The following is a 19,416-nucleotide window of genomic DNA, read 5'->3' as shown; positions in this document are numbered from 1 at the left end:
AGGCGGGGAACGTTGGAGTTCGCCATCACTGGAGCAAGCAAGCCTCCCTGTTAGCTTCAGTGCATGGCTGCCGGCCGCCATCTTGGCTGACAGTTAATTTGCATAAGGATATGCTGATTAGCCAATGGGAAGGGTAACGGTCGTACGCTAATTACCATGTTTCTCTTTTATTAGTGTAGATATCCTTCTGATCAATCCTTAATAGAGGTTGGAACTGCCTTTCTTATTCTCTTTTAATAGCTGCAGTATTCTGTTGTATTGCTATACTGTAATTTATTTAACCCAGCATCCAAATGATACTTATACTGTATGTTTGCAGTTTTTGCTATTATAAATAGTACTCTTACAAATGACCCTTTGTATACTCTGTATACATCACCTACTTGAGGGATATATTTTTAGAACTGGAATTGCTGGATTCAAAGGGCATGTGCAGTTTTCAGTATTGATAAGATACTTAAGATCTTTTAAAAATGTTTAGCAAGGGATATTATCCTGAAGAATATTATTAGTGATCAAAAAGGTCTCAATGCAATGGCAGTCAAACTAGCATCCCAGAGAGTTACTAGAATGAACATATGATCTGAAATGGAAGATTTAAGAAACCTTGAGATAAGTTTTATTATTAAAAAAAATTTTTTTGTTAATGGATATTGTTTTCATTTTTTTAGATAGAGTGGAAGGGAGGGGGAGAGTCAGAGAGAGAAACATCAATGTGAGCGAGACACATTGATTGGCTGCCTCCCCCAGGCACCCCTGACCTGGGCCATGGATGAAGCCTGCAACCGAGGTATGTGCCCTTGACCGCAATAGAACCCTCCACCCTTCTGTTTGAGGGCCAATGTTCTAACCACTGAGCACCGGCTAGGCCGAGATAAGTTTTATTATCAAACCTAACAATCATTATCACCACAGAAGAATTAAGTTGCCTGGAGTAGGCAGGAGCAGCCCCTCCCCTTTTTTTTTTTTTTTTTTTTTTAATCCCCACTGGAGGACATGTTTAGAGAGAGGAAAGGAGAGAGGAAAAACAAACATCAGTGTGAGAGAGTGAGAGAGAAACATTGAATGGCTGCCCTTTGTAGATGCCCCGACCGAGATTGAACCAGCAATTTCTTGGCGTGCTAGACTATGCTCAACCTACTGAGCCACTCCAGCTGGGCCACCCTCTTTTTAAAATTAAAAAAAAAATTGTTTTATTTTAAGGGAATTAGTGATGGTAGCTGAATCTGCAAGTCATCTCTTACTCTCAAAATGTTAGTTTCACCCATTTATGATCTTTACCAATTAGAAAAACATTTGTGTTACCTGGCTTATTCTGTCCTTTTACTCTTAAAACTATCAGATGGATATGAGACCATTTAGTCATCATAATTAGCCTTTAAATTCCAAGTTGTTATACTTGAAGTTCAGTAATCACTTCAGACAATAAAAGCAACATACTATTTTGAGCTTCCCCTCTAAAAAAGCACTTTACAAATGGACTTATTTTACCAGAGTGCCATGATTCCAGAAAGTACAACTCTCACTGGCTGGTTATGGAACCTGGGTCACTTAATTTGTTCTCTTCATTTTAATTCCCTCATCTGAAAATGGGAGTGAAAATGCTAAAGAATCTCCTTTGAGCACTCAGAAAAATAATTATAAAGTCATTTCCAGAGGTTATGTATTACAGAAATGACTCTTCGGAGACATCAAGATTATAAAGTTATTTTAGAAGTAATTCTTGACAGTGTTTTAGAAAAAAATTAGTCACATTCTGCCTACATGGTACTAACATATGGTGCAGTCCTGATGAGCTGCACAAGTGGGCTGAAATCAAAATACAGTTGGAGAGGAGCAGTAGTGACTCACTAGATGAGATGGATTTGGCCTTATGGCAGGGCAGTGAAACTAAGGCGGAAATGGTGGTCTTAAAACATGGCCAGATTTAAGCAAGTGATACATGAATATCTTGGGAAAGTGTAATGACTGAGCCCTCAAGTTTGGATTAGGTGCTTTGTCTCAGTCCCTGTAGGTAGGTCTTTAGAGCCCCCACTTCTACCACATAATGGGAAGTCCTTGCTGCCTGTGATTTCTGTGCATGGTTCCATGTCTTGAAGGTAGAAGCCACTAGTCAAATATTTAATTTTGATATTGTCAGAACACTGGATTCAAACTAGAAAGATACATGAAAAAATTAGCAATTCTCCCTAGAGAAAGCCACATATTAGCTTAGCTACCATGTGTAAATTACTGCTGCTACATCCAGCAATGTGCTGCCAAGGAAACAGGAGGAGCTAAAACAGAATGAGATTCCTGCACCCACCCCTGACCCCCTATAGAGAGCTATAGTAGGAGAGAGTGAATACTTGATAGGGATTTGAGAATTACTTTGAGAGTATAGGCATTTTAGAAGGAAGTAGGAAAAGAGGTTTAAAAACTATGTATTTTACATTCCCTCACTGCTTAACCTGAACACCTCCAAAATAGAATCTCCTTCAGGTGAGATGGCTGGTTTAGGTGCCTATATAGTCTGTGGAAGGATCATATAACTATACAAAAGATGGGATGACAGATAGGGAAAGAAAGGAGAAACAAAGAGCCAACTCACCCACCACAATCCAACTTCCCTGCCTTTTTTTTTTTTTTTTTAGCAATTTCAGAGGACTGGATAATTATGTTGGCTTTGTAAAATAGGTGTTGTTATATTTATTGGTTGGTTGTGACATATAGGAAGGATGTTACTGGCAAAGTCAGGCCAATTCTGACTGATTCTTAAATATCGGCTGCTCACAAGAAAATGTTTATAATTGTAAGTGAAAAAAGTAGGTTACACAATAGAATATACAGTATACTTAATTTGATAATAATTATGATGTGTATTTGAGTGTGCATGAATTTTAATATATACATAGAAAAGAGCCTGGTAGGCTTTTTTACCTAAAAGTTAACCTATATAGGTAATTTTTTTTTTAAATTGAGGAAGTAGAAAAATTAAAGGGAAATAAGTACTTAGTAAGTCTTCTATTAAACGGTAAGGCTGCTCATAACATTGCTTTTACTGAAATACCTGCAGTTGAAAGGGGGGAGACTTTTTTTTTAATGAAAAGGTGAACATATTTATGTGCAGATATATTAATGTAAATGTTAATGCAAAATTTATAAATTAGACCAGATAAACTAGGGAATTCCAGTTCAACAATTGAAGGTCTGATAATGTGTTATCTTTATTCCAGGTGTCTTTGGGATATAAGTAGAAAAGAGAAGGAGGGCCTTGTTATTTGTTCACAAAATGATAGCATATGAAAAATACTTCATTAATACAAATTTAGAAATGAGATTTATACATAGTTTCTCCTAGGTGTATCTCATATATGGTGGGAATTGAACTAGACCTTAAATAATGGTTTGAAATCTGTTTGGAGAAAATAGTATTGTGCTTTTAGATGATTTAGTGATAATCTGGATTAATCTAGTCCTGTATTCCAGTTTTATAGATGAGGAAACAAGCCCGGGAAAAGTGACTCACTCAAGATCACACAAATGACATCAGATCTGGCCTTTGTCTAACATACTGTTTTGTTCCTTTGCAGCAGAGAGAATCAAAGCTCAAGTGATTAGAGAATCTGATGAAAATTTTGGATTCTCTCTTCAGGAAATCTCCCATGTTCATCTTCACCCACTTCCGCAAAAAAAAAAAAAAAAAAAAAAAAAAGTCATGGGTTTATAGACCTACGATTCCCCTTTCTTCAAAGCTCATCTATGGACTTTGAAGAGATCTGAAGTTCTCAGATTAAGAAACTTGATGAAAAAGGAGAGATCTTAAAATTGTTGTCACATCGCACAATGTTGACATACTGAACTGTATTAAACATTGTTAAGATGGTAAATTTTATGTATGTGTTTTTCCACAGCTTTTTTTAAAAGCTGGAAAAAAAATTGTTGCCACTAAAGAAAGGATGAGCATACTGGCCAGTGGAGGAGATGAGACTGAGATCTGTTTATAAACTCTTCTACTAGGGTCAGGGAGAGGACACACATAGATGACTCAGTAAAGAGTCAGAAACCCTAAACTTAAGCCTGAATCATGGAAATAGTAGTCACAGAGCAGTGTCACAAGGGAAGACGGATTTTTGTATACCCCACAGAGCAAGTGTTAAGTTCTATCCCTGTCGACCAAGACAAGTCAGAACTAAGCCTGGTGCAGTACAGGACCCAGATTGTTCAACATAGAGTAATTTATTAGAGTGGAAGGAGATTCTCTGGGAATAACGGAACTAGAAAGGAATTTACTTCCTGCTTCAGCGTACCTGTTTAATCCACCTAGTCATCCCCATTTACAGATTAGCAAAGCACTTGATGAATAGTTTTTCTATGGTCATTCAGTCTTGGGTCCACCTATTTATTGCTGAGTGCTTTTCCATATTTTACTTTATTTTAATGCACTGGTCTTCTGAGGTAGATTCTACTCCATTAGTTGTGATGTGTGTGCCCAGGATCTTGGATTAGAATCTGAAGGCAACTGTTATTTCCCTGCTACAGGTTCCCAAGGAAGATAAGTAGATTGGCTACCCCAGTCAAACTGTACTGGATTTTAGCACCATTCTCTGGTGGAGTTTTGCATAGAGATGAACCTGGCTAGTATGATAAGTATGGAAAGCTTTGAAGTTGATCCTATTATCTGGTTACTTGGATTTCTAGAGTATGGGAGCAAGAGGACATGCAATTTTCCAAAGCAGTAAGCCCAGCCTTCCTTCCTATTGAACCAGCCACATAATAGGCAAAAAAGAAAGGGCATTGCAGGCATTCTAACAGGTAACAGACAGACATTTAAAAAAACACAATTTTCCCAAGTCATTTCTATCATTCTCTCCTCTTCCAGTTAGAAATTTGTACAGGGGCTTGAATTCCAGTCATCCCTTTGGCTCCTTTTGAGATTGGTAGTTAAGTCTTCTTTTATAGGTGAGGAAACTGACACTGAGATAGATATATTAACTTGCTCAGAGTCACTTATCTACTGAGTAACAGCATGACGTTTTCACTACCCTTAATTGTATCTCTCATGTGACTGAGACTTTCTACATTTATCTACTTAGAAAATTTGTCTTAGAAGAAAGGTCAGACTCAACTTTATGGCCCTCAGCATTTAAACAGTCTTTTCGTTGGTTTGTGTATATGATATGATCTTCCTTGTACACAGTTTTTAACCTGAGTTCTCCTTTCACCCAAGGTTTGAAGTGTCTGGCTTTGAACATTTTTTTTTTATCCTCACCCGAAGGTATGTTTATTGATTTGAGAGAGAGAGAGAGAGAGAGAGAGAGAGAAACGATCAGTTGCTGATTGGGGATCGAACCCGAAACCTTTCGGTGTATGGTATGATGGTTCCAACCAAGTAAACCACTTGGTCAGGGCTAAAGTATCTGGCTTTATATTCCAAACCTCTTCATTGCCTGGATTCAGGTGATCTTGACAGTTATTTAATTTCTTTGAATCTTTTCTCACCTGTCAATAACGTTAGGATAGGTATGAGGATTAAATATAAAGCACCAAGATACTGCATGGCATATAATAAATGCTCAAAAAATGTTAGCTCATAATTATTATCACTTTGTAAATATCTAGACATTTCTCCCTACTTTCAGATAAGATTTACAAATTTTAAGTACCATATTTTATTAATTTGAGATGCACACATTTATCATCTATGGCATCTTTAATTCCTTGATTTGTAGTAATCTATTCGATTCTACTGTTCAAAAAACCACCTGAGTTCTGATTTTATGCATGTCAAGGAACATCTTTGTCTTCAGGAAGGGTAGGTAGAGTGCAGTGTCTCAGTTCTGGTTCTGGCTTTGACATTCAGGGTTCTTATACTTTCCAGTGTAGACTTCGTCCTTGTTGACTTTGAGCAGTTCTCTGTGTATATAGCTGGAGGAGTTGTCGATGATGTTTTTAAGGATTTGGGCAGCTTTACAGAATCGATCTTTACTTGCAAGATTGTTTGATAATGTTTAAAAATAAAACAAATTGGTTTTGTGGTTACTCTGTTTGCTTTTACATTCAATTAACTTCCTTATCTTCTGACTTTTTTTGGTTTCAGTGGTTCACCACCACCCTGCATTTACAGGGCTAGCAAGAAGCATTTACACAGGCAGGGACTTGGTTGCCTTTGAAGAATTTTATGCCTGGCACCTATTCAGGAAGGTTGTTTTGGGGAAATAACATGGCCTCTCTACATTAATAGCATGGTCCTTAATTGTGAAAAGAACTGTGCAGCCTTTAGCTTTATTGTAGTTTTCCATCCAAAAGCAGATGTTAAAAATGATTGTTTTGGTGACTTAGATGTATTGAAATTCAACCTCATGAATCCTAATCATTGTTTTACAATTTGTCTGACATTTGGGGGCAAGGCTCTTTTAAGCCTTTTGGAACTTTGATTACCCATCTTTTAAGTTGATGGTGTTTTTAAATTAGTTTTAACATGTTAAATGCAATTAATCTTTAAGGTATTGTGTACTTTAAAAATGGGAGAGGGCCCAGCCAGCGTGGTTCAGTGGTTGAGCATCGATCTATGAAAACCAGGAGGTCACAGTTTCAATTCTGGTCAGGGCACATGCCCAGGATGCAGGTTTGATCCCCAGTAGGGGATGTGAAGAGAGGAAGGGAGAGGGATAGAGAGTTAGAAACATCGATGAGACAGAAACATCCATCACCTGCCTCCTGCACACCTCCTACTGGGCATGTGCCCGCAACCAAGGTACATGCCTTTGACTGGAATCGAACCTGGGACCCTTCGGTCCGCAGGCCACCGCTCTATCCACTGAGCCAAACAAGTCAGGGCTCTTTTTTTTTTTTTTGAATCCTCACCAGAGGACATGCTTTTTTAAAATTGACTTGAGAGAGAGAGGAAGAGGGAGGGAAAAGGGGGGAGGGAGAGAGAGAGAAACATTGATATGAGATATGAGAGTGAAACATTGATCGGTTGTATCCCACATGTGCCCCAACTGGGGATCAAACCTGCAACCTGGGCACATGCCCTGACCTGAACTCAACCTTTCCGTGCATGGGATGATGCTCCAAGAGGGCTTTTCTTTGGAAAGAAGATACATTACATATCTGGATTATGAGATTTGTAGGCATGGCCCACTTATTTTTCTTTCCTTGGTTTTTTAGAGTGAAGACATAGTCCAGAGAGGGAGGTGTAAAGCTACAGGTATGGGCTAACTGCTGGATGGGTGTGCTCTGTGGGCATCTTTTTAACCTTCTTGCATGAGGCCTGTTGTGCAGATATGAAAAAATTGCCTTCAGAAAGGTGATGGCTTTTTTTCTACATTATGGGATATAATTTCCTGTTCTTAGGAAACTAGAAATATTTTCTAGCCCTTTCCCAACTCTCTCTCCTTAGGTAAAATTTTACAAGGCAGGCTTATCTCCCAATTGAACTAGTTGTTGCCTAGTTCTAATAGCTTTGGGAGAGGTGGGGAGAGGGAGGGAGGGAAGGAAGGGGGGGGAGAGAGAGAGAGAGTTGGTAGTAGTATTCCACTCTTCAACTACCCAGCTGACTTTCTTTCCCATTCTACTTCATAACTGGAAGACCCCAAATAAACTAGAACAAGGATGAGGACAGAATTTAATGGACTTTAATCATCACTGGACCTTAAATAAAAAATTACACTTAAGTTCTAGAGCTAGTTTGGTATCTGAAAATATGACCTGATTTGAAGGGTGATCACAATTTGACAGTACACTCTAAGGGAGGTTCTGAGCAAACTTTTGCTGACAGCACTAAGTAGAGAAGAGGTCTTCTTTCTCTTGGTCCTTTGACACCGATTGGGGGAGGAGACAGTAGTGATTAAGGATGGGGGAGGCAATGGAAAACCTTTTAGATTTCAAAAAGGTGGTACTTTTTCTTCCTTTCTCCATGTCCTTTCAGTACACCATATATGATACTTTTACAGGCAAACCAACTTGGATACAACAGTCACTGAACTCTGCTTTTTGTCTAACAGTGATTTTAGATTTGAAATGAAAAATTACTTACAATATTTTTTTTATTTGTTACTTTAAAACTCCCTTTCCCCCAAGTTCAGAAAAATTCATTGTCTATATCAGTGATGGCGAACCTTTTGAGCTCGGCGTGTCAGCATTTTGAAAAACCCTAACTTAATTCTGGTGCCGTGTCACATATAGAAATTTTTTGATATTTGCAACCATAGTAAAACAAAGACTTATATTTTTGATATTTATTTTATATATTTAAATGCCATAACAAAGAAAAATCAACCAAAAAAATGAGTTCGTGTGTCACCTCTGACACGCGTGTCATAGGTTTGCCATCACTGGTCTATATTCTTATTGGAAACTTACAAAGTTTTCTGGCTTGTTTTAAATTATACTTAACTGTCACATTTTTTGCAAAACTCCCACAAAGTGAGATGCCAACGACATTATTACCAATTTAGGTCAGTATATTTTTGCATATGCAAGATACTGGATTGGGAGCTAGATCAGGAGACCCACTGATTATAGTAGAACTACACAAGTTTTGAAGTGAAAATTTAAGTCCATAAAGGTTTTAAGCTAAATTAAGTTATTCTGGTTGATTATTTTCAAGTTGTATCAATTACTTCATTTCTGCATTCCTTACATCATCTAATTGCCAGAAGTTGAGGGGCGGGGAGGGAGATAAACAGTCCACTTAACTGTCTGAGGTTATGACTTCCCTAGATTTTTATACTTTTCCATATACATACACTGATGGTGATTTAAAAAAATTTTTTTTTATTGATTTCAGAGAGGAAGGGAGAGGGAGAGAGAGCTAGAAACATCAATGGTAAGAGAGAATCATTGATCGGCCGCCTCCTGCACACCCCACACCGGGGATGGAGCCCGCAACCCAGGTGTGTGCCCCAAACGGGAATCGAACTGTGACCTCCTGGTTCATAGGTCCACGCTCAACCACTGAGCCATGCCGACTGGGCCTGATGGCGATTTTTAATGACATAGATTCTCTTTTATAATTTAGCAGTAGGCTCTAATTTTCTGTAAGCTCATCTAACTAGACTTCACATTTTGCCCTTTAAACACATTTAGATTATCAGGGTGGAAGCATAAAATCCCTTCACCTGCTATTGAACTCCCTGGTTACAACACTATAGCCTGACATTTGCTTGTACCACCTGGGTTGGGTTTTTTTTTTCTCTCGCCTATGCTTTGTTCTTTCACTCTTGACAAAAAGGCTGTGATTTCTAGCATTTCTTCTAATTCAGTTTTTAAACTGCTTATTCCACTTGGATATTTTAAATGCAGGTTGTGCTATTCTTTTGAGGATTCCCTTATCTACCCATCATTTTAGTTTTAAAAAAATATGTTTTTATTGATTTTTTTTTTTTTTTTTTTTTTAAAGAGAGGAACGTCAGTCAGCTGCCTCCTGCACACAGACTACTGGGGATCGAGCTCTGGGTGCATGGGACAACACTCAACCAACAGAGCCACACCGGCCAGGGCTCTACCCATCATTTTTAATGATTTGGAAACTTAATGTTATAGCAGACCAATTGCCCCTACCTTCACACATAATAAGGCTTTGAATTGTTGCCCTTAGAAAATAGAGAATATTCAAAGCAAAGAAAACTGAGACAAACAACCAAAGAAAGAAAAGGAACTCATGAATATAAATTCAAAATATATTAGAATTAGAGAGCACAGGTGGTAAAAAGGGACCGAGGGAAAGTTAAGTCCTTTTTCAGGGACCCTTGGTTATCATTCTTCCTGCCAACTCTTTTTTTTTTTTTTTAAATTAATTTCAGAGAGGAAGGGAGAGGGAGAGAGAGATAGAAACATCAATGATGAGAGAGAATCACTGATTGGCTGCCTCCTGCATGTCCCCCAGTGGGGATTGAGCCTGCAACCTGGACATGTGTCCTTGACCAGAATTGAACCTGGGGCCCTTCAGTCCACAGGCTGACACTCTATCCACTGAGCCAAACTGGCTAGGGCTTCCTGCCAACTCTTTATTTCTAATACATTCTTTGTGGGAAAAGTTTGGAATGTGTTTCTGATTTAGAAATTAAAAACAACCTGGGCATATTTTTTTTGGAATAACTCTTAATTCTGCTTTTTAATTTTAACACTTGCATTTTATATTCCCATAATTGTTTTTATCATCAATTAACTTTGTAACCCTTTTCTAAAATTGAGTGATTTGTGATTAGTTTCTGTGATTCCCCAACCCAAGCATGTTGAATTTAATTATACTGAGCTAACTCTTGTGACCTGCCTAAAAAGAAGCATTCTCCTTCATGTAATAACATTTCCATCTTGTATGATTTTAAAAGTGTTGCTTTATATATCGTAAAGTGGATTTTAAAACATCAAGTCAATGCTTCTCAACATTTGGCTTGGTGAAAATTACTGTAAGGAGTGCACATCCTTTCATGCACTGAGCAGTGCCAGGCTACTCAGTGAAGTCTCCCACAGTTAAGTACTCTGTTTTTCTAGATGTGATTCTGATTGAAACAGATATAATTACAAGCCATGTATTTTTACTGAATAATAAAAGCATAACAATAACCAGTGGGAGTCTTTAAAATTCGTTGATTCATTTTTAAAGGATCCTTGAACTAAAAAATCTGATTTGGTTAACTGATCTTACAAATTTACTCATTGGTCCAGATAGCTTTCTATAGGAGGAGGCATGGGATCAGCACCAGTGACACAGGAGAAACTAGGACATACCTACCGAGTAACTTAACCAGTCCCAGCTTGGGTTCCCATCCTGTGCCTGGAAGCAGGGCCTGGTGAACTGTGAATTGTGTGCCAGTCTCCTCTCACTTGTAGCTTGTTTTTGCTTCCTCCTTCAATGGAATGGAAGAGAGCTCCTGCTACTTCTGCCTCTAAATCAGTAGATCAAATGAGCCAGTGTCTCTGACAAAATAGAAAAGTAGTTAACTGCTATTATACTTGTAAGTTTTAGATGGTTATAAATGGATATTGGACAGAAGACAGTTTCTACGTTCCTCAGTCACATGCAGGATAGGTGTCAGCCATTTCTATGCAGATGAGAACAGTTAGGCCTATACTAACTTGTTTTTTGTTTTTTAAGTAACTATACACATTTAGGAGTGCATTCGTTTACCTCTTTACAGGCTTTTTTCAAAGTTCCCTGTGTTGTTAACTGAGCTTGAGTGAAGTGAAATCTTTGAGGTAAGGCAACCCTAATGATAAAAATGGAAAGAAGGCCTGTGAAATTTGGGAACCTTCAGAGATACAGTTTTAGAGTCATCGCCTAAATATTGAAATGCCACCATTTGTTGTTTGGAGGGATGTGGAGCTAAATTGAGAATGGGAGCACCACATCTGCCTTATTGCTAAGTATATCCATCTCTACTGCTCCCCACAATAGAATTTTTATGTTGCATTCATTAATCCTGATTTAGCAGGTTTAAAGGAGGACAGAACGAAGAGGCTTAGCCGGCATTTCTCTGCCCTTCCTTACATGTTTGAGTGCTTGTCCCTAGCAGGCCCCATTTCTTTTTCATTATTAGGAAAGTCAAACAACTAAAAAGACATTATTTTCTAGTACTCTGTCAAGAGGCAGAATATTACAATTCCATTTTCATTTTTGCCTTTTAAATTTTCTGGCAAATTAAGATTCAGAGTTAGGGAAGAAGTTCTGCCTTGTGCCACCTAATGAATGTCACTGAAACAGCAATTTTTAAAGTCCCTCACTCTGATGAGGAAGCACACTTTGCTGTCAACACCATCAAGAAAGCAAGGTCCAGTGCGGGTAGTAGTATGTGAGCAGTAAGTTCCTGGTGTCCAGTTCTTCAGCCAGCTTGCTCCTGGATGCTTTTGATAGTCTGAACCAGTGGTCCTCTCTATGTGACTATTCTGAGGTTAATTTGGACCCAAGCACTTGTGCTCATTGCTGTCTTTGGCACGTGGAAACTAAGTTTTGACCAACGCTAACAACCCAGTTTCCAAAAACATTTTCAGACCATGTAAGGTGAGGTGTTTTTTTCTTCCAGGTAGTTTCAGGTTTTGGGGGTCCTCAGAAACTAATTTGCAGGGAGAGGAGTTTGGAAGATGTGAAACAAGTTTGTGTTTCTTCTGCTCTGTTAGCCACTGCTATCTTCATGGATCTGACACTCTATTTATCTGACAGTGCACTTAGTACTGCTTTGCCAGGGAAAATCACACAAAACAAGCCTGGTGCATCAGCACTTTCATTGTGTGCAGGGCTGAGCCTCCCTTCACATGGTCACATCCCCCTTTTAATCCAATGCTCCCTTTCCCTTCCCCAGTCCTGCCTGTTTCTGTGGCACTTATTGCTGGTTTCCCTGAGCTCCTGTTTCCACTTTGTGTTTTTTGTGGGGCCCAGGAAGCTAAAGCTGTGTGTATTTGTGGATCAGACAAGTGCAGCAAGTTATTATCATTGGCTTCTGAAGGGGAGAGTGAGGTGATGGCTGCGTTTAAGTTGGATTTCCTTCCAGAAATGATGGTGGATCATTGCTCTTTGAATTCCAGTCCCGTGTAAGTATTTTTGTTGTCTAATTTTTTATAAGCAGAGGAACTGGGTTGTTTGTTATTTAATGTAACTGGTTCTTTTCCTTAAGAAGAAACATTTGGGTGAGGAAGCCAAAGTCCACGCTATTGTTATTTTCTTTTTTAATATATATTTTTATTGATTTCAGAGAGGAAGGGAGAGGGAGAGACAGATAGAAACATCAATAAGAGAGAATCATTGATCGGCTGCCTTCTGCACACCCCCTACTGGGGACTGAGCCCACAACCTGGATATGTGCCTGAATTGAACCAGGGACCCTTTCGTCCGAAGGCTGATACTCTATCCACTGAGCCAAACCGGCTAGGGCTATTGTTTTTATCTATTAGAGTCTGATTCTGTCTCATTACTGCTGATTTCCTCAAAGCTATAATGAAGTTCTCTACAGAAGAGGGTACATTTGGTATATGACCAGCAAGTGTGTTGGCTCCTGTCCCTCCAAGCTATAATATTTTCCCATATGATAGGTTCTGAGGTTTGTTTGTTTTTAACTGTAGTTTTATTGCTTTAGGTTGGGTATGTAATTTCAAAGAATCTTTTGGGAAGGTATTTTTAATGATGAAATTCTTAGACTCATTACAGAGGATGTTTTTAGTAGTGTATGCAGGATGCTATATTGCCATGTAAACTGTAATTCTGGATTTTTACCCCCCCTCCCCCAACCAATTGAAAATGCAACACAATGCATGATTTGAGAGCTATCAGATGCCCCCACCCTCCCAATTAGGTAAATTTTGATTGGCAATTTGCCCAAATAAATTTTGAACATGGGAATGAGAAGCTCATTAGTTTGCAGTACTTGTTTAAGTGACACTGCCATTGTACACGCTAACCTGGCCCTGAGTTGTAGCTACAGGGGATCTGAATTCTGGGCTTTGTAGGGGACACATTTATAACTCCTGATTTCAGCTACTTTAACCAGGCTTCAGAGTATTTGGGACCTCAAGTAAATGAGTCTTAAGTTATTCAAAGCCAAGAATATTAAATGGTAGGATATTTTCTAGATAATGGGATAGTTGCAAGTCTTGAGTTTAGGCCTCCACATGCAAATCAGGCTACCCTGGGATTGGGTGTAACTGATGTGGATAATAGATTCAGAATAGCTCTTCATGGAATAGTTTAGTGGTCCTCAAAGTTAGTTGACTTGCTTGTTTGAAATAGATCCTGTGCCTTCCCTGTAGTCTCCAAAAATAATAGTTATTTAGGTCTTTTTATGAGAGTAGATAACAGGTGCAATCAGTGAATGGCATCATAATAAAGATTAACTATATAATAAAAATATTCCTATGTACCAGATATATGATCCCTAGAAATAGGACTCTGTGACTCAAATTATCTTTCATTGTAATACTTTCTCGCTCTGCTTTGTTGCTACCTACTATTTAACCCTTAGATACAGCATTTTTCCTCAGTCTGTTTTCTCATCTTTTAAAAGGTTGGACTGATTCAGCATCCCATGAAGGCTGGCCATGGAACATTGCATGAAAATTACCTGGAATATAAAATTGCAGATTCTTGAGCCCATGCCCAGATATTCTTATGCTGGAGTAGGGTCTAAGAATCTGTATTTTAACGATGTCCCGTGTAGTTTTCATGTACACGAGAGTTTGAGAACTAATGGACTGAATGTAGGCCATTCTGAATAGAGGTAATCAGGGAGTAGACTGTTATATCATTTTTTCCCCCTAGTGCATTCACATCTGCTTTAGTCCTGTATCTTCACAAAAGCTTTTTGAGGTTAATTGGGCATAGGCTATTGCCCATATTTTACAGATGAGAAACTCAGTTGAGAGGGGTTAAAACTGGCTTGCCTGAGGAGAGTTGGTGTCAACCTTGGCGCCTAAAATGCAGTTTTAATGATGCACTTCTTATTTTTACCCCTTAGACCAGGCCTCAGCTGTCATTGAGCAGAGTTACCCATCAGTTCTTCTCATTATTGCAAGTCCTCGGGCCTCAGTGGACACCATATACCAAAACACACACCATAGAGTTAGGAAGAAGAAAGTTCTTGAGAAAGGTGTGTGCTTGCCACCCCTTTCTTGGATTGTAAGCCCTTTACACCTGTACGACTTTAGCAGGAAGCTTGACCTCAGTGCTTTTACCTCTGAAGAGATATTGCCTGGGAATGTGATCTAGCAATGTATCTTATTTAAAAATTTCTGGGCCCTGGGGCCTGACCCCTAGTGCCTGTTCTCACGTATAACAATGTCCTTGATTCTGCTTTGACCACTCCAGCTTCCATTGGTTCCTCTTACTTTGCATGCACTGTAAGACATGGATGTTCTCCAGGGGTTGTATCTTAGGTCTTTTCTCTTAGCTCTCCCATTGCTTAAGGGGGTGCTAATGTGCTTTTCTGATTCTCAGATTTCTATATGTATTCCATAAGTGTCCCCTGAGCTCTCTGACTTAGTTTGAATTTCTCCATCTGAAGGCTTCCCCAAGCAAAAACAATCCCTCATATTGTCTGCACTAGAATCCAAGAGTGATTGGTAACTTCTTCCTCTTCCTCATCTCCTTGATGGAGTGATCTCCAAGTTCTAGTGGATTCTGCCCCCCAGCTTTCTCAGCTTTGCCTAGAACTGGTTCCTAATTTTAGGAGCTAGTTTTTTTCAAGAGCCTCCTGATCTCCATATTTCCTCACTTTATATCATCATCTTGTAGATCATTGCCAAATGTCTTTTAAAAGACAGATGTGATCCTTGTTTAAAAATCTTGGATTAAAGTCCAGTTCTTTCAGTATAATATGGAAAGCCCCTCACTGGTCTCTCTAACCTATTTCTTTATTCTTATCGATTTTCATTTATACATATTTTATTTTCCCCCCTAATATTTTAGATTATTTTCTACTCCTAACTTTCTCAAGTTCTTTTTTCTAACTTTCTAATGTTATCTCAGTCTTCTCTCCTCTTCCTTCTGAAGTTCTTACCATTTTCTCATCACCTCTTAGGCTTTCATACCTCTGTGCTGTATAGCACTTTTCCCAGCTGCTTAGTCCATTCACCTTTAATTCCTGCACATACTTCCCCCTCCAAATAAAGTAAAACTATTAGCCATTTTTTAAGAAAATATGTTTTTATTGATTTCAGAGAGAGGAAGGGAGATAGAAGCATCAATGATGAGAGGGAATCACAGATTGGCTGCCTCCTGCACACTCCCTACGTTCCCTACCGAGGATCGAGCCCACAGCCCAGGCATGTGCCGTGACCAGGAATCAAACCATGACCTCCTGGTTTATGGGTTGCTACTCAACCACTGATCCACATTAGCCAGGCTATTAGCCACTTTTCCCCCCACAGAACTTTTATTCATTTGCTAAAGCATTTGTTGGCTATTATAGTTGCGTCCTTCCATTTGTTCAGTGCCACTGCCTCTAGGACAGAAATTGTTCCGTCCACTTTAATAGACCCTTATAGTGTGTAGTATCTGGCACATTGTAGGAACTTGGAAAATAAGTTTGAATGAACGATAAGCCCTGTGAGTTTTTTTATAATTAGAGATGATTACAGAGATAGACACTCCAGACATTATCTCCATACCTCAGGGAAAAGGTTGAAAACCTTTACAAGCAGATTGTTAGCTGTTCTATTGTTGAGTGATGTCTTAAAAACCTTTATTGGTAGCTTTTTCTAGTACCTAATACCCCAACTAACATAGGCAGAGCTCCCTTTATCCAAATGAAAATTATTTTTTTTCCAGCAAAGACACATTCTGTCTTGTTCTCACTAGAGAACCAGCTGCTAAGTAACTTAGGCCAGTGTTTCTGGGTCCTTTTTATTACGATGTTCTTTGCCAGTTTTTTCATAGTACAGTATGTGAGCCAGAGGGACCTGGTAGAAGTGGGTGGTGGCTAGAGACTGGGATGCAACAAGTATTTACACAATGGGGGTTAACAGGTAATGAGAAAGAAGGAGAGAGCAAAAAATGAGTAATGAAAGGGTTTGGAAATAAATGGTTTTTAAACAGATGTGAAGGTAGTATTTAAGGGTTTTCTTATAAGGACACATGTGGGCTGGGCTATAATATAATCAGAAACTCCGCAGCTGGAAGACCTGGAAATGATCTTTTCTGCCTCATTTCTGCTCTCTAAATGTTCTGCTCTCTGCATGTGCTGCTGCTAATACTCTTCATCTACTCTATAACTTTGGTTACAGCACGGCTTTCTTTGCCTTGCCCCTGCCCTTCCAGCCTGTCTTCTGATTCCTCACTCCTTTTCTCTGTCTCTGTATTGTACTAGTATATAATTCACATAACATAAAATTTACCCTTTTAAATCGTACAGACATTGATTTTTACGATATCCATAAAGTTGTGCAATTATCACCACTATCTAATTCCAGAACATTTTTATCACCCTAAAAAGAAACCCTGTACCCATTAGCAACCATTCCCTCCCCTCTCTCCCCCCACCGTTTACTCCCATTCGTAGGGAACCACTTGTCTACTTTCTGTCTTTATAGATTTGCCTATTCTGGATATTTCACATAAAAACAATCATACAACAATTAGCCTTTTGTGATTGTTTTCTTTCACTTAGCATGTTTTGAACTTCATCTATATTGTAGCATGACCCTGTCATCTCTAGCCACTGCCCTGTTATCTTGTCAACTTAACTCATACTATCTCTAGTTGTACCTTTCCCACTTCTGACGTCACCACTAACTGCCTGTTTCTGTTAACCAGTTCCAGGCTCTTTAGAGCAGTGCTGGGCAATAGAGCTTTCTGTGATAATAAAAATGTTCTGTATCTCTGCTGTCCTATGCAGTGTCCTCTAGTTACAAGAGGCTAGTGTGAGTGAGGAACTGGATGTTTAAAATTAAATTTAAATAGCCACATGTGGCTAGTGGCTGTTGTCTTGCTCAGTGCACTTGTAGAGGAACTCGGTTGGTCAGGCCTATCTTTCTGTTTTGAGCATAGGTCATGGTCTTAGGTTTCTGGCCAGCCAGTGGATCAGCAGGGCCCTGGGGATGGGAAGGAAGTGGGACAGAACATTAGCTCTGTCCTCTGAGCTGGGTTTGGGTTGGGAAGTTTCAAGACGGGTAAAGATAGCAGAAAGAGAAAAGGGAGTTTAGGAATTTTGAATAGATACATGCTTTGAAAATAAAACTTTGTTTTCCCTTCCCTGTTTATCTTCCCTGTTTATCTACTCTGTTTTCCTATCGCATGTTTCATGAAGAATCAGGTAGACAAGGCAGCCTCTGGTCCTGATTTCTTATTCTTTTTTTAAATTTATTTCAGAGAGGAAGGGAGAGGGAGAGAGCGGTAGAAACATCAAAGAGAGAGAATCATTGATCAGCTGCCTCCTGCACACCCCTTACTGGGATTGAGCCAGCAACTCAGGCATATGTCTTTGAGTGGAATCAAACCCGGGACCCTTCAGTCCGCAAACTGACGCTCTATCCACTGAACCAAATCAGCTGGGGTGACTCAGTTTCTCATTCTTTATGATTTGCTAGTTGCTGCCATTATTGCCTCTGCTGTCAGAAGTAGAACGTAGAGGTGGGTTTGTGCCTACTGGGGATGTGCCCGCAACCAAGGTACATGCCCTTGACCGGAATTGAACCTGGGACCCTTCAGTCCGCAGGCCAGCGCTCTATCCACTGAGCCAAACCAGCTAGGGCTTATTCTATTTTTAATTTAATTTATTGGGGTGTCACCAGTCAACAAGATTATATAGGTTTTAAGTGTAGATTTCTATGATACATGATCTGTATATTGCATTGTGTGCCCACCATCCAAAATCAAATTATCTTCCATTATCATATATTTTGCTCCCTTAACCCTCTACTACAGGTAGATCGATCCTGTGACAATCAAGTAATCATAAGATAATAGCTGCTCTTTAATTTGTGAGTCCTCTTTATGCACAGCATTTATTTTTATGAGGGTTAGTTGCTTAAATAGGGGAATTGTTGAGAACAAGAAATTTCTCCCATCCCACATTGAGTATGTGCTTACTTTGAACCAGGCACTATACCAAGTGTGGCTACAAGGATGAATAAGAAATAAAATTGTTTCTGCATTCAAGGAGCTCTAGACTAAGAGCTAGAGAATGGGGACCCTCTACAGACATAGTGACAAGAGTTTGTTTAGCCTGGCCAGTGTGGCTCAGTGGAGGTCAGTGTTCCATTCCCAGTCAGGGCACATGCTTGGGTTGCGGGCTCATGGGGGGGGGAGGGAGATCATGCAGGAGGCAGCCAATCAGTGCTTCTCTCATCATTGGTGTTTTTCTTTCTCCCTCTCCCTTCCTCTTTGAAATCAATAAAAATATATGTTAATGCTAGGTTCAGTAAAGGTGATGTGAGACTAGCCCTGGTGGCTGTTCAGTTACAAGAGATTTAGGAATTAAAAGACAGTGGTTGAGCTGCTTTTATAGATTCATCATTCTCAATGATCTTCAAATACTATTCAGAAGATAGCAGTGGAATATATCCCAAGAAATCAGAAACACCAATCAGAAAGGATATATACACCCCTATGTTCATAGCAGCACAATTCACAAAGCTAAGATTTGTAAACAGCCTAAGTGCCCTTCAGCAGATGAATGGATTAAAAAACTGTAGTACTGCCCTGGCCGGTTTGGCTCAGTGGATGGAGTGTCGGCCTGCGGGCTGGGGGGTCCCGGGTTCGGCTCCGGTCAGGGGCATGTGCCTTGGTTGTGGGCACATCCCCAGTAGGGGGTGTTCAGGAGGCAGCTGATCGATGTTTCTCTCTCATCGATGTTTCTAACTCTCTATCCCTCACCCTTCCTCCCTGTAAAAAACCAATAAAATATTTTTTAAAAAACTGTAGTACATCTACACAATGGAATACTATGCTGCTGTAAAAAAGAAGGAACTCTTACCATTTGCAACAGCATGGATGGACCTGGAGAG

General features: G+C 39.5%; 1 protein-coding gene across 11 annotated transcripts in view; it reads left to right on the top strand.

Moving 5' to 3' along the window:
- CELF1 (CUGBP, Elav-like family member 1) overlaps positions 1 to 19,416 on the top strand; it is a 65,424-nt gene that overhangs the window by 20,113 nt on the left and 25,895 nt on the right. For 6 of the 11 annotated variants that reach the window (XM_014543388.1, XM_014543385.1, XM_014543387.1 and 3 more), the window contains exon 1: positions 12,341 to 12,513. In XM_014543388.1, coding sequence (XP_014398874.1) covers positions 12,443 to 12,513 — 71 coding nt within the window. In that variant the 5' untranslated portion in view covers positions 12,341 to 12,442. Of the gene's footprint in view, positions 1 to 4,426; positions 4,438 to 4,521; positions 4,630 to 7,152; positions 7,193 to 11,139; positions 11,185 to 12,340; positions 12,514 to 18,057; positions 18,079 to 19,416 lie in introns of those variants that run through there. The other 5 variants (XM_014543390.1, XM_005870836.2, XM_014543393.1 and 2 more) reach the window with 5 other exon arrangements.

This window comes from Myotis brandtii, unplaced genomic scaffold (genome assembly GCF_000412655.1).
Source record: "Myotis brandtii unplaced genomic scaffold, ASM41265v1 scaffold324, whole genome shotgun sequence".
NCBI classification, from domain to species: Eukaryota; Metazoa; Chordata; class Mammalia; order Chiroptera; family Vespertilionidae; genus Myotis; species Myotis brandtii.
Note: the sequence above shows the minus strand (reverse complement) of the source record. Positions and strands in the feature narration are given on the sequence as shown.